Here is a 13741-nt window from a genome sequence, read left to right as displayed (position 1 = left end):
CACCGTCCTTTTGTCACGTTTTATGCGTCAGTTACAAGAGATTCGGACACAAAGGAGCCCTAACAGGATATTCGTATCTTGAGTGACGTAAGGGAGAAAAGGAAAAGAAAGGGAACAAAGAGAAATGCGAGAGCAAGATAGGGTTTTTGATCGTCCCGTGCTAGATGCCGCGACGCCACTGGTGCTGTAGCAATCCGTGACGATGAAGATAACGATGGAGCAGGGGGAATGTGGCGGAGATTCCAGCGCACTGGCGATTCATAAGCTGCGCGGCATTGAATCGGCGAATTTCTTCGCGCTCCAGGCGAGGCGCGCGGATGCGGTGGGAAATGTGGCGCTGCTGGCGGCATTTCTCTCCGTGTGAGGAAATATTTCGGGCGATGGGAGCAGTGGTATTCAGGTTAGCTCTCTTGCTGGTTGTGGTGCTCGGGAGCTTGTCCGATCTCGCCGAATGGCCAGCGTCGGTGAAGATTGGCACACTTCTGGCTCTCAATTCCACCGCCGGGCACACAGGCATGGTGGCTATACAAATGGCTGTGGAGGATATCAACATCAGGAATTCGAGCTTCCTCAATGGGACGAAGCTCGAGATCATTACTGCGAATTCGAATTGCAGCGCATTCCAGGGCGCTGCCTCAGGTAGGAATTTCCTTTATCGATTTGTCGTGCTTGTTCTGTAGCACTAATTAATCGTGTGTCTGTGATCCTTCCTGTTTTTTCCAGCGATGCGATTGTTCGAGCAAAACGTGGTTGCGATTGCTGGGCCTCAGGCGTCAGTGGTGGCCCATTTCGTCGCACACATGGCAGCAGCGACGCAGGTCCCGTTAGTGTCAGCGTCTGCCACCGATCCAACCTTGTCCGAGTATCAGTTTCCATTTTTCCTCCGGCTCGCGCGCAGTGATCGTATGCAAATGGAAGCAGTGGCTGGAATCATCAGCGTCTACGGGTGGCGAGAAGTTGTGGCCATTTACAGCGACGACGACTATGGGACAAATGGTATTGACACGCTGGGTGACGCTCTTGTTGGTTTCGGGGCCAGCATCGTCTTCAAGGCCGCCCTGGATCCAGCCATAGACAGGACAGGGATTAGCAAGATTCTCGCGGGAGTGGCTCAGATGGGTACCAGGATATTTGTAGTTCATCTGCAGCCTGCCATGGGGTTGACGCTGTTTAGCGAGGCCTACTTGCTGAGGATGCTGGATAAAGGCTACGTCTGGATTGCTACCGAAGCGATCATATCGACTTTGGACACAATCTACCTCGATAGCAATTATGTTCAAGCAACGCAAGGGGTGATTGGAACTCGTAGCTACGTTCCAAAGTCTCCTCAGCTTGAGGCGTTTGCAACCAGGTGGAAAAAGATAGCGGAGGAGGAAGGCAGTGGTCTCATTTATTCGCAGTACAATGCGTATGATCTGTATGCTTATGACAGCATCTGGATGATCGCATATGCGGTGAGAAAGTTTCTCCTCAACCGGGGGAACTTTAGCTTTGTGTCGCCGACAGGTTTCCAGGCAAATTCAGGTGGAGGCTCGGACTTGGCAAAGCTCAAGATTCTGCTGGAGGGGCAGGCCTTGTTGGAAGACTTCTTGGAGACAAGTTTTGAAGGGGTGTCGGGATTAGTGCAGCTTGATAAAAGAGGCGATCCTTCGGACTCGGCTTTTCAAATCGTCAATATGGTGGGAAAAGGATTGAGAACAGTGGGGTACTGGACGAATGCTACAGGCTGTTCGACTGTTGAACCAGGCACCAACGGGAGCATTAAAAGCGATGAACAGAAACTTGAGGACGTCATATGGCCTGGTGGTGCGGTGCGTGTTCCTCGGGGCTGGATGGTTCCAAAGAATGGACGGCCTCTGGTGATCGGGGTCCCGAACAAGCAAGGATACAAGGAATTTGTAGATACAGCACTTGGACCCGACAATGCGACAGTCTTTCATGGTTTCTGCATCGATGTTTTTCAGGCAGCGCTCTCGTATCTTCCTTACACTGTTCCTTATTCGTTTCAGCTGTATGGAAACGGGACATCGACACCGAGCTACGACGAGCTCGTTCAGAAAGTTGTCAACAAGGTGCTTTATTTTTTTATCTCGCAAGTCTACTCACAAATCGAAAGGTGCAGGAATATGACGCAGTTGTGGGAGATATAACGATTACAACCAAGCGTGCAAAGATTGTAGACTTTACACAACCATATACTACCTCGGGCCTGGTTGTCGTCGTTCCTCTCAAGAAAGGGGCCACAAACCATGCTTGGGCTTTTATGCGACCGTTTACTCCAGCGATGTGGTTTACAACAGGTGCATTTTTCTTGTTCACTGGGGTTGTTATGTGGCTGTTGGAACACAAGAAAAACCGTGACTTCCGTGGTCGACCGAAGAAACAAGTTGTAACAACACTCTGGTAACGTTTTTTCAAGCTTGTTTGTTCTGTCGTAGCTATAACTCAGTTGTTTTTACTGCGCAGGTTTAGCTTTTCCACGTTGTTTTTCGCTCAAAGTAAGTCAGTTTTCGTGCTTTATATCTCATGTAGGATCTTGAAACAGCAGGCTTGCATTTTTGTAGGAGAGGATGTAAAGAGCACCCTTGGACGGGCCGTGCTTATTATCTGGTTGTTTGTTGTTCTCATTATCAACTCGAGCTACACTGCCAGTCTCACATCCATTCTTACAGTTCAGCAACTGATGCCGACAATTCAAAACATAGCCGGCTTGGTGGCGAGTAATGTACCTATAGGATACCAAGCAGGATCATTCGTCGAAGAGTATTTGCTGCAACTCAACGTCCCGAGGGACAGGCTAGTCCCTCTCGATTCTTTATCAGCGTACACCGCAGCTCTCCAGAAAGGTCCAAAGTCAGGTGGCGTGGGAGCTATAGTGGACGAACTGCCTTACGTGCAGCTTTTTTTGTCGTCAGAGTGCGATTTCACAATTGCCGGGCAGCAGTTTACGAAGAGCGGCTGGGGATTTGTAAGTGTTTTTGGTAAAGCTTTTCGGTTTCATCATTGACTGGATTTTCCTTCAGGCATTCCAAAAAGGATCGCAGCTGGCCATCGACATGTCAACCGCGATACTCACACTCGCCGAAAACGGCGAGCTGCAACGCATCCACGATACCTGGCTCAACGGATACGACTGCGGCTCACAGAAGGTGCAAATCGACTCCAACGAGCTGGGACTGGGGACGTTTTGGGGGCTCTTCCTGATAACAGGCACGGCTTCCATCATCTGCCTGTTCGTTTACTACACCAAGATGCTGCTACGCTACCGCAGAATTCTCAAGGCCCAGAAAGAGGAGTGCTCGTCGCCAGACAACAGCATACAGGATAACTCCCGGCGCTCCTCGAGCTTCCTCAGGTCCTTCGTCACTTACGTGGAGGAGTCCGAGGTTCCAAAGAAGCATCGAAACTCTTCGCTCAAGAAGAAAGAGGGAGGAGGCACGGGAAGCTCGAGACGAGAGGAGGACAGGAGCCCGGATAACAATGGCGGCTGTAGCTCCTCTGAGGCAACGTAGAGATTATTTATATGAGCTCCTGGGACGAGATCTTCGCCGCTTAAACTGTATACTCGATTGGTAAGCTGTCGATTTTGGCATCTTTGTTTTAATCTTCTTTCTTTCCAGGCTTGACGATTATATGAGAAATGAAATTCTCATTCATAAATATAATGACCGGACCACTACACGACTTTTTTGCTGATATATCTCAAAATGCGAATATGCGATCCTCCTTTTTTTTTTATGGAGCATATCCTTTCCTTTATATTTTTTGTTAACCTAGGGGAGATTAAATTTCACGTGACGTTGTTTGCTTGTGGGAGCCAAGCAGATCGCTCGATGGCGCCCGCCAGCGCCCACGTGATCCAAAAGAAGGTGATCATCGACACAGATCCGGGCATAGGTAGGCGTAGTTCTTGCTGCCGGGGCTTTTCTCTTTGGATTTGCATTGCTTGGGGGTCGATTCTCCCTCTTTTCTTCTTGATCCTTTCTAATCGATTCTTCCTTTGCTTCTTGCAGACGATGCAATGGCAATTTTGCTGGCCTTTCAGTCGCCAGAGCTCGATGTCATTGGCCTCACGACGACGTTTGGGAATGTATCAACGTCAATGGCAACTCAAAACGCTTTGCATCTGGTAAAAAAATTCTTCCTTTTCGTTTTCCTTTTCTGCCTCGCAAAGGTTTCGGGAGCTGAGGTTCTTGTTCTAGTGCGAACTTGCAGGTAGGGAGGACATTCCTGTTGCTCAAGGGCTACACAAATCTCTCAAGGTTCGTTTTTTCTTTTGTGTGTGTGTTTTTAAGTTTCGGGCTCCATCTGGTTTTTTTTTCCTTTAATTTGACAGGGTGATACGAAAGAGCACGCTGTTGATTTTATTCATGGAAAAGATGGATTGGGGAACACAAATCCCCCGGCTCCAAAGGGGAAACCAATTGATATGACTGCTCCCGAGTTTTTCATTTCTAAAGTGAAAGAGTTTCCTGGGGAAGTGACAATCATAGCTCTTGGCCCTCTGACAAATCTCGGCAAGGTACGAAGTTTTGGATTTTCGTTTGTGCTTTTGACACTACTTGTGTCCAAAACATAGGCTGTCGAGATGGATCCATCATTTGCTAAACTTGTAGGCGAGATCGTGATCCTTGGTGGTGCTTTTGCAGTGAACGGGAACGTTAACCCCGCTGCAGAGGCAAATGTAAGTTTTGCTGTCCCCGGTTTCCGGTTCTTGTTAAAAAAGTGATTTTGGATGAAGGTTTTAGGAGATCCATTGGCCGCGGATATAGTCCTTACATGCGGAGCCAACACGAAAATAATCGGCATCAACATAACGCATCAAGTCACAATGACAGGTACCTTGGTCTTTTATTCTCGTTTTTGTCTTTGCTCTAACTTCGCAAGTTCTAGGCCCACAAATAGAGGAGCTCAGGAGAAGCGACAGCAAGTATGGTCGATATCTATGCGATGTAATTATGTGCTACCTTAACTATCACAGGGATTACTACAACATTGACGGTGAGAAAAAAAGAAGAGAAGCTTTCTTTCTCTGTGCCGAGCTTTTGATGAGTTTTCTCTCTATTGGCAGCGATTTATCTTCACGATCCCGCAACAGTAATCGCGGCAATCGATCCATCGCTCTTTACTTACGCAGAAGGTGTCGTAAGAGTCCAGCAGGAGGGAATTTGCCGTGGGCTTACCTTGTTTAACAACACAAGGAAGAAGTAAGTTCTCGCCATTTTTTTTTCGTTCGTGTTCCTGGATGGAACTATAGAAAATTTCTTTCGTGATTTGTAGATGGGCAGTACCTACAGCGTGGTGTAACAAGCCGCCGGTGAAAGTAGCAGTGACTGTGGACGCCGATAAGCTCGTAGTTTTACTAAAGGAACGCCTCATGGCTTCGTGAATGGATATCTCTTTCCTTTGTGGATCGCGTTTCTCCACGTTCAAAAATGAGAATATTCTTCACTGGCTTGGGAATATCCGAGATTTATATTTTCCGTGCGTTTGGAGCTCCATACATGCGCAATGGCGATGGCGCCTTCCGTGGCGCTCACACCCTATCTCGCGCCATGGCCGCGGCTCCACTGCCGCGCGGGTGATTTTCTCCCAGCATTGGCGTTCGCACCGGCAATCCGCGGGCGGCGCGATGCATCGAGGCGATGGCGTGGAAGCAATGGAGGTAATCGATCGTGTTCTTGCGCTAGGGCGGTGGAGAAATCTCGGCAAGGCGCTGAAGAAGCGCCGCCAGTTCGTGGTGTGCTGTTCGATATGGATGGAGTGCTGTGCGATAGCGAGGAGAGATCGCGTGACGCAGCTGTGGATGTTTTCGCTGGAATGGGCGTGACTGTCAGGCCGGAGGATTTCATTCCATTCATGGGAACTGGTAAGTCTTCCCCCGGCTTGCTTTTGATCGAAAGAAATCTTTCTTGGTTTCCATCCTTTCCAGGCGAAGCAAACTTTTTGGGAGGTGTTGCTGGATTGTACCAGGTTCCAGGTTTTGATCCCATTCAAGCCAAAGAAAAGTTCTTTGAAGTCTACATCCAAAAGGTGAAAATCGTGCTCTACAGGAAAGCGAAAGTAACGAGTGAATTATTTTTACGACAGTACGCAAAGCCGGACTCTGGCTTGGGATATCCCGGAGCACTAGAGCTCATCATGGAAGTAAGCTCATGGATATTAAAAGTTTGTCTTCTAATCACCTCAACACTCAGTGCAAACGTGCTGGTCTCAAAGTCGCCGTTGCATCTAGCGCGGATCGAATCAAAGTTGACGCAAATCTTTCGGCAGCAGGCTTACCACAAACCAAGTATTTACTGTTTTTTTTTTAATGTGCTGGTGTTTTAGCAACGTGTTTTTCCTGGCAGTTTTGATGCCATTGTCTCAGCGGACGTTTTCGAGAGGCTAAAGCCTGCGCCAGACATTTTTCTGGCCGCAGCGAAAGCACTTGGCCTTCCTCCATCAGAGGTAAGGCATGATTAAATTCCGGGTACTTTTTTAACTCTGTGTCGTCCAGTGTGTTGTTGTAGAAGACGCACTTGCTGGCGTGCAAGCTGCTCGAGCAGCCGGAATGAGGTGCATTGCAGTATCTACAACGCTCTCCGAAGAAAGTTTGGCCAAGGCGAATCCAACACTTACCAGAATGAATATTGCCAATATCACACTTTCTGATATACTGAACTTACAAGACAAAGGTACGATGGCTTAGATCATTTTTTCTTTCCATTTTTTTTTTCTTGGTGAGCAAAGCTCTTGTTCTTGTTTTTCCTTCAATAAATTCAATGGCTCTTTTAAGAAAGTGTCCAGGATCTGCGTTGTTGATGCAGATGTTAAAGAAGCGGCGCCTGGTGTAACGGGCATGGACTGGATCTACTCTATTTTAGATACTGAAGTATCTCTTCCTTTCGGGTATTTCTCTCTTTGTTAAGATTTGGCAAAAAACGAAAAGAACTGTTGCTTTGCATGCTGTTTTGCAGCACTAGCATCACTAGGCGAGACATTATCAGGCTTGGAAGCTTTAGTCTAGGAACATCCTGTTTGGCTTTTGCTGCAACACGTTGGAAGGTATACACTCCATTTCTCGTTCTTTATACTAACTAAACTACCAACAGGCCATGACATATGGTTCTCCTATGGCACTTTTGAATGCTTTTCTGGGTGCTGATGATATACCACTCGCTATTGGCTCTGGTAAAGGTTGCTGCCAGTTTTATTTGGTAGTCTCCTGCTTATGGTTGTTTTTGTTGCACTAGAACTGGACTCTGGGAACCGTATCGACTCGTTCAAGAGCTACATATCGAATCTTGAAGCAAAGAAAGTGACGTGTTTACTTATGCTAGATGTCGTTTCGAAACAGTTTTGGTGCTTACAGAAGTGGCGGACAGAAAGTCATGGAATTTCCCCCAGGTCTTCAGTGGTTGAACACAGCAGCACCTCTTCGTTTTAAAGGGGTATGCATGACTGGATGTGTGTTTAAAATGGCTAAGCTTGTTAGTTTGACAGGCCCTGCACGGAAAGGTGGTTATTCTGGACTTCTGGACATACTGTTGTATTAACTGTATGCATGTACTCCCCGATCTGGCATACCTTGAACAAAAGTATAAAGATCAACCGGTGAGTACTTACGTTTTTTTTTCTTGTTATATGAAAATCCTTTGCAGCTCACAGTTGTTGGTGTACACTCTGCCAAATTCGACAATGAGAAAGACACAGAGGCGATTCGAAATGCAGTGCTTCGCTACAATGTGACGCATCCGGTAAGCCCATTCTATTCGGGATAGCGGAGTTGACTCACAAAGTCACAGGTAGTGAACGACGGTGATATGAATCTATGGCGCCAACTCGGAGTTAGCTCTTGGCCGACCTTCGTGGTTGTCAGTCCCAATGGGAAAGTGATAGCGAGGCTTGCTGGAGAAGGTCATCGAAAGGTATTATTTCGTCTTCGCTTTCCAAGATTTTCTTACGTCTGCCATAGGACTTGGACAATCTAGTGGATGCTGCACTGCAATATTATGGAGAGAAGAAACTTTTGAACGCTCAACCTATTCCATTACAGCTCGAGAAAAGCAAAAGTGCGCGAATTCTGACTACTCCATTGAGCTTTCCTGGAAAGCTGGCCACGGACCTGGCAAATAGTCGTCTTTTCATTTCTGATAGCAATCACAATCGGATAGTAAGTGCTCTTTATTTGTATCTACACGAATGACAATGTTTTTTTGAAGGTTGTCACCGATTTGAATGGAAATTATATTCTACAAGTTGGCTCTGGAGCAGAAGGCTTAACCGATGGATCATTCTCCTTAGCATCATTTAATCGACCACAGGTGCAGTAGTTTTAAGACTGTTGGATCTTTCTTATGACCGCTCTACAGGGTGTAGCGTATGATACTGAAAAGAACATCCTGTACGTGGCAGATACCGAAAATCATGCTCTCAGGTAATATAGTTTGATATCTGACTTCAGTAACATTTCTTATGCAATTACAGGGAAGTTGATTTTGTGAAAGAGACAGTAAGAACTTTGGCTGGTACTGGAGAAAGAGGCTTTGACTACAGGGGTGGAAAAGCAGGCCAGTCTCAGGTACATTCATACATCATATGGATTCAGTTACCATTTCTCTCTCTTTCATTTAGCCGCTCAATTCACCATGGGACCTTTGCTTGCATCCTGATGGGATGCTTTACATAGCAATGGCGGGGGAGCATCAAATATGGGAATTTAATAGGAGCAATGGTGTTGCGAAAGTGTTTAGCGGGGATGGATACGAGCGTAACCTCAATGGCTCAAAGTAAGTAGTTTTCAACATATTAGTATGATTTCTATATGATTTCTATGTGTCAGGGGGTCAAACTCGTCGTACGCGCAGCCGTCGGGACTGTCCTTATCTCCTGGTGGGTTGCTTTTCTCGCCCAGCAATCTCGTCTCAAGTTGTAACGTGGCTTCAGCTTTTCTGAGCTGGTTGGGGCAGATATGGACCACTTATATATTGCCGACAGCGAAAGTAGTTCTGTGAGATCCGTAAACTTGAAGACGGGAGGCTCGCAATGGCTTTCGGGAGGCGATCCCGCATTTCCAGAGAACTTGTTTCAGGTATGTTTTGTTTTATGCATCGCCAGAGCTGCATGGTTTCAGCTGTCGACGTTAGTTCGGAGATAAGGATGGCCCAGCGTCTCAAGCACTATTCCAACACCCTCTGGGGATACTCTCGAGCGCAAACGGTGCAGTTTACGTGGCGGATACTTACAATCACAAGGTCAGAGTCATTTCCAAAACGACCACGTTAACATGCTTTTGATATTGCAGATTAAACTGATGGATTTAGCCAGCAAAACAGTGCGTACAGTTGCAGGGACTGGTGTCGCGGGCTACGAAGATGGGAAAGGCGTAAAAGCTCAGGTACCCCAGCTACTGTTCCAATTCGCTGATAGTTATTTCCTTCTCCTTCTCAGTTTTCAGAGCCAGCCGGTCTCGCCTTGGGCCCCAATGGTAAGAACTTAATGCACGTTACATCCGCTTCGTACTCACAAAGTCTGCTTGAACAGGAAGCTTATTTGTAGCCGATACAAACAACAACGTGATTCGTCTACTCAAGCCCCGGCCGGACGACAACGCTATACAAGTTACTACGTTGGAGCTGAAAGGAGTCGAGCCTCCAAGACCATTGGAGAAGTCTCCTCGTCGGCTGAGAAGACGGCCTTCCTCTGATATGGAAGTCGTTCGCCTCCAGGCTGTTCCCGGTCTCAGAGGAGACTTGCAACTACAAATAGATTTGCCTCCTGGATATCACTTCAGCAAGGTTCGTGTTCCAAGCTAAAGCATTGTAATACTTATTATGTTTGTTACAAACAGGAAGCAACCAGCAAGTACGAAGTTGATGTGGAGCCTGATGACTCCGTGGACGTAAAGCCAGATAAAGGCACTCTTCAGGATGGTCGGGCGAGCTTAAGTTTCGAGAGAAGCAAACCGACGAGGTCCTTATTACGAATAATCTCCAAGGTTTGCTCTTTTCTATGGCAGCAATGCGGGCTTCCAAACTCACTTTTGCTCGTTCCTTCCCATAGGTGTACTATTGCGAAGAGGAGAAAGTTTGCCTGTACAAAGGGATTGTAGTGGAGGTTCCACTCGAGGAAAGCAACGGTGGCACCGAAGACTCGTCAAGCATACCAGTCAAGCTCACTGTTACTCCACCACAGCAGCAGCCTTGAAAGGAAAGAAGATTCTGGCGATTTATCTCATGTCAGGAATACAAAAAGGAGAGTATCTCCGCCTAGCCCATGGCCTGGAGTGCCTGCTGGAACATCGTCTCGGCCGCGACTTGACGCTGGATCGTCGGGTGATCCGGCTGCAATGACTTGAGTTGGCTACCAAACAACAAAACAAAACTTAGCAAAACGTTGGAGCAAACGGAGTGTCAAAGTTACCTCATATGGCGAGTGGTGGATTTTCCGAGATGGAGGCAGCAGACAATAAGGTTGGCGAGAGTGTCAGCGTCCTTGTTATCCTGGAGCAAAGGTGTTTGATCAATCGATAATAAAAACAAAGCTTTGAAAACTTTGTACCTTGAGGAGAGCGTCTAGAAGGAGCTGCTCGGCGTCATCAAACTGGCCCATATGCATGTGGCAAACGGCCCTTCCATTCATGAGCGGTACCGTCCACGAGTACTTCTCGGAGAGCTCCTGGAATATGTAAGAGGCTTCTTGAATCTTGGAGCCTCCCTGTCCAGGCCAAAAACACGATTGTTATAGAAACTATACGAAGATCTTGACAGGAGAAAACTCACGAGCGCTAGATTGACCCACGCATTGGCCAGCTGCGTGAGAGTGTGGTCCTCGTCGATTCGCTGCATGACTTTTAGCTGCTGCTCGGCTCGCTCGGTTCTATTCAGCTTTATGTACATGTGAATGTTTAGCGCGCATCTGGAAGAAAGGGTCTCTCGATCAGAAGAGAAGAAAATGAAAAGAGAAACAAAGCAAAGACAAAAGTTTTCTCCAACGAAAGAAGAGAAAAGTTTTCTCCAACGAAAGAAGAGAAAAAGAAAAAATATATATTTTACTTACAGCTCGAGCGTCTCTCCAGCATGAGTATACTTGAGCGCTTCATTGTAGTCTTGTTCGTGAGCATGGATGATGCCCGCTATGAGAAGCACGTCGTTGTTGGAAGCAACCAGTGGATCCGCTAACAAGTCCTTGAGAGACGATTTTGCCGACTCCTGGAACAACACTGCTACTTTGTTTCTTTCGAAATCCTTTGTTTACCTTTTCTCCCAGGAAGTATGTAGCAAGCAGCCTCACAGCTTCCAGGGCGCTGGTCGAGCTCTTGATCTCATCGATAACAATCTGCAATCCACTCGAATTGTGTGATCTTCTAGTGCGAGAAGAGAGAGATTCGTTACCTGGTAGAGCCCGCAGGAAATGTACGATCTGTAGACGAAGTAGTCGCGCTCGGCAGCCTCCTGATCGGACAATCCCTTGAGCTTGCCGGCGGCATTGATCGCCTCCTGGTACGCGCCCAGGAAGAAATTGTTCTTGACGAAGAAGAGCGCCATGGAGTGAGTAAGATCTAGGGTTCTTGCCAGATACGAGGTATATTCTTAAAGATTAGATTAGTATTTAAATGTGTGTTAATTAAGATTAAACGTTGCTACCAGTTAAGTGATGATAGGAAAGAGCGAATGTATTCGGCAGCGATCTCGGGTCGATCGTCGTGAGGGCAGTGACCGACGCCTTCGAGCGCGTAGAATTTCACGTCGTTTCTCTTCTTCTCCAAATCCACAAAGAACTTTGCCACCTGAATCGATCCAGAGAAAAAAACTATGAGGATTTTGGCGACCAAGAGCTCAAAACATATGACTTACGGGCCCGTTCGCTGGGGTCCAAGCATCTCGATCACCCCACAGGACAAGAACGGGGATCTCCACTTCGGACATAAGTTTCTCCGGCCTCGACCCTGGAACAAAAAAATCAAACAACTAAACCGAGATTTGTTTAGTTACCTGGATTGTTTCCAGTGAAGACTTTGACAAAGACGTCCACGGCCCCTTCGTCGGTTGACGGATGATAGAGAATATCGACCTGTAAAGCAAAAGCTTTGCGGAAGGAAGAGCAAACATGGATGGAAATACCAGCTGATCTGTGACAGATTCCTTGTTGCAATAGGCTTGCTGAGTGAGTATCTTTCTGATGTTGTCCTTGCTTCGAAATCTATAGGCGCTTGAGTATTGAAACTACATGTCCGAGAAAAGCACTGACCTGTTGAATAGAAGGTTTGCGAAGCGCGGCTGTGCGAGTATGTATTCAACACCTACGAACACGGGCGACAGCAGCTGCAATAAAAAACCATCTTGAGTTAAGCCTTTCCTGTTCATTGCCCCGGCACAATTCAGCAGCACCAGTCCACTACGACAACGAAAAGTCCATTCTTAAAAGCGACATTAGTGGGAATCGGCTTTCTTACCGAACAGTATTCTTTCCACCTTTAACGGCAGCTGTGAGTGCTGAGAGCGAGCCAATGGAGTTTCCAACCAGCACAGCTCCGTTTTCCGTGAACTCCTGCGCAAAGTCTATCCAAGACAATGTCGGGAGGCCTTAAGAAAACTGGAAGAAACTCACCGCAGACCAGTTCCGCCCACAAATCCGGGCTGTAGTCAGCCTGCTTTGGCTTTTCTGAGTCACCAAAGCCTAAGAGGTCGATCGCGTAGACTTTATTGTTTTCCGCTAGATACGATAGCAGATTTCCGAAGTGCCCGGCATTTCCACCTTTAGAGAAACGTAAAGACACAAGCAAATCAAACTTACAACACATTGATTCTGGCGCTTACCGAATCCATGAACCAGAATGATCGGATTTCCACACCCAGCCACTCCAAAGTTGATCTTGTAATCCCTTGATATGAAAAACTTTCGTCATACAGCGAACGAAAACACAAGGCTTGTTGCTTACCTCCATTTCCAGGAGTTGTTCTTATATGGCAAAACCAGCAACTTGGAGCTGTCAAGCGCTTGAATGGCGCTCGTAACACTCCTTAGTGTAGCATCGCTTTGAAGCTCAAGCTGGACTGTGACATAGCCTCCTCTTGGTCCTCCCTGGACCAGCTCTCCAATCCAGCAAACATCAATCACTCCAGCCACACCCTTGATGTCTTGCTTCAGTCTGAGAAAGAAGAACTCAAGTTAAGTTGAACACGAAGAAATATTTTACCTTTCCAACTCTTCCTCCAAAGTAACTCCATGAATCCTGTCCATAGTACCAAAAGTATAAGAAAATCGATGCTAGCAGTCGCAAGAAAAATCATACGTGATAGAAAATGTCCGCGGAAGCGCTGGAAATCCATCCACGGGTTGCAAGATCTGCGGATCAATCTTAATCTTCCCTGGCAACCGTTTTGATCGTGAAAACCGAAAAGAAAAAGAATTCACACAAAAAGAATCGAGAACCTGGCGCTGGTGCATCTCGCGCAATATCTCCAGCGCTCCTATCGATCGTAGCATTAGCAATCAAACGCAGCCTTCGCTGCCTCGTCTAGAATCCCGCTGGAATCAGGTCATCACAATCCTGCTGCTAAAACGACTGCGCAATCGATCACTTACCTGGATCCCGATCGCCCGGCAAGACGATCTCGCCGAGAATTCCCTCGCCGCGGCAGCGATCGCTCCAGCGCCAGCGCCATTGCGCAGGCAATCGGGCGCCAAGGCCATGGAAATATCCATGGCTTCCATTTTCTTGCGACGGCCACACGTCAGTGACGCGTCGCGCCCGTCA

The 13741-nt window shown here is 47.3% G+C and overlaps 5 protein-coding genes across 8 annotated transcripts; 3 read left to right on the top strand and 2 right to left on the bottom strand.

Moving 5' to 3' along the window:
- The first annotated feature begins 133 nt into the window (after positions 1–133).
- Positions 134–3734, top strand: LOC9637378 (glutamate receptor 3.3). Of its 2 annotated transcripts, XM_002974765.2 has the most exons (7): positions 134–639; positions 724–2072; positions 2123–2403; positions 2467–2498; positions 2565–2968; positions 3024–3572; positions 3621–3734. In XM_002974765.2, exons 1-6 carry the CDS (start codon positions 318–320, stop codon positions 3510–3512), a joined length of 2877 nt encoding a protein of 958 aa, XP_002974811.2. In that variant the 5' UTR covers positions 134–317; the 3' UTR covers positions 3513–3572; positions 3621–3734. The 2 variants fall into 2 exon arrangements, with proteins under 2 accessions (XP_002974811.2, XP_024535362.1); XM_024679594.1 differs by having other exon boundaries at positions 2467–2968.
- LOC9637377 (probable uridine nucleosidase 2) lies at positions 3626–5465 on the top strand. Of its 2 annotated transcripts, none has more exons than XM_002974764.2 (9): positions 3626–3897; positions 4014–4129; positions 4203–4262; positions 4337–4522; positions 4580–4684; positions 4742–4838; positions 4894–5001; positions 5072–5207; positions 5281–5465. In XM_002974764.2, the coding sequence occupies exons 1-9, from the start codon at positions 3708–3710 to the stop codon at positions 5387–5389; spliced, it is 1107 nt and encodes a 368-aa protein (XP_002974810.2). In that variant the 5' UTR covers positions 3626–3707; the 3' UTR covers positions 5390–5465. The 2 variants fall into 2 exon arrangements, with proteins under 2 accessions (XP_002974810.2, XP_024535368.1); XM_024679600.1 differs by lacking the exon at positions 3626–3897 and adding an exon at positions 3935–3952.
- Positions 5466–5483: 18 nt separating this feature from the next.
- On the top strand, positions 5484–10534 carry LOC9636737 (protein SUPPRESSOR OF QUENCHING 1, chloroplastic). Of its 2 annotated transcripts, none has more exons than XM_024679593.1 (27): positions 5484–5869; positions 5933–6033; positions 6091–6147; positions 6198–6292; positions 6351–6450; positions 6500–6677; positions 6810–6891; positions 6960–7047; positions 7095–7173; positions 7236–7296; positions 7355–7433; positions 7486–7596; positions 7644–7739; positions 7788–7910; positions 7958–8155; positions 8205–8306; positions 8355–8419; positions 8470–8563; positions 8617–8771; positions 8825–8874; positions 8952–9073; positions 9129–9236; positions 9287–9379; positions 9433–9469; positions 9526–9779; positions 9833–9979; positions 10045–10534. In XM_024679593.1, the coding sequence occupies exons 1-27, from the start codon at positions 5512–5514 to the stop codon at positions 10186–10188; spliced, it is 3177 nt and encodes a 1058-aa protein (XP_024535361.1). In that variant the 5' UTR covers positions 5484–5511; the 3' UTR covers positions 10189–10534. The 2 variants fall into 2 exon arrangements, with proteins under 2 accessions (XP_024535361.1, XP_024535360.1); XM_024679592.1 differs by having other exon boundaries at positions 7095–7179.
- LOC9636736 (coatomer subunit epsilon-1) lies at positions 10185–11564 on the bottom strand. Its single transcript, XM_002974562.2, has 7 exons — positions 11376–11564; positions 11239–11319; positions 11041–11192; positions 10764–10899; positions 10543–10698; positions 10405–10484; positions 10185–10344 (listed from the first exon to the last, which is right to left on the bottom strand). Exons 1-7 carry the CDS (start codon positions 11526–11528, stop codon positions 10251–10253), a joined length of 852 nt encoding a protein of 283 aa, XP_002974608.1. The 5' UTR covers positions 11529–11564; the 3' UTR covers positions 10185–10250.
- A 6-nt stretch (positions 11565–11570) lies between these two features.
- Positions 11571–13734, bottom strand: LOC9637376 (uncharacterized hydrolase YugF). The gene is made up of 13 exons (XM_002974561.2): positions 13570–13734; positions 13417–13501; positions 13277–13352; positions 13181–13216; positions 12923–13132; positions 12801–12865; positions 12592–12738; positions 12437–12542; positions 12232–12378; positions 12105–12183; positions 11976–12054; positions 11838–11929; positions 11571–11770 (listed from the first exon to the last, which is right to left on the bottom strand). The coding sequence occupies exons 1-13, from the start codon at positions 13696–13698 to the stop codon at positions 11624–11626; spliced, it is 1398 nt and encodes a 465-aa protein (XP_002974607.2). The 5' UTR covers positions 13699–13734; the 3' UTR covers positions 11571–11623.
- Positions 13735–13741: the final 7 nt, after the last annotated feature.

This window comes from Selaginella moellendorffii, unplaced genomic scaffold (genome assembly GCF_000143415.4).
Source record: "Selaginella moellendorffii unplaced genomic scaffold, v1.0 SELMOscaffold_25, whole genome shotgun sequence".
Classification (NCBI taxonomy): Eukaryota; Viridiplantae; Streptophyta; class Lycopodiopsida; order Selaginellales; family Selaginellaceae; genus Selaginella; species Selaginella moellendorffii.
This window is presented reverse-complemented; position numbering and strand designations above follow the sequence as displayed.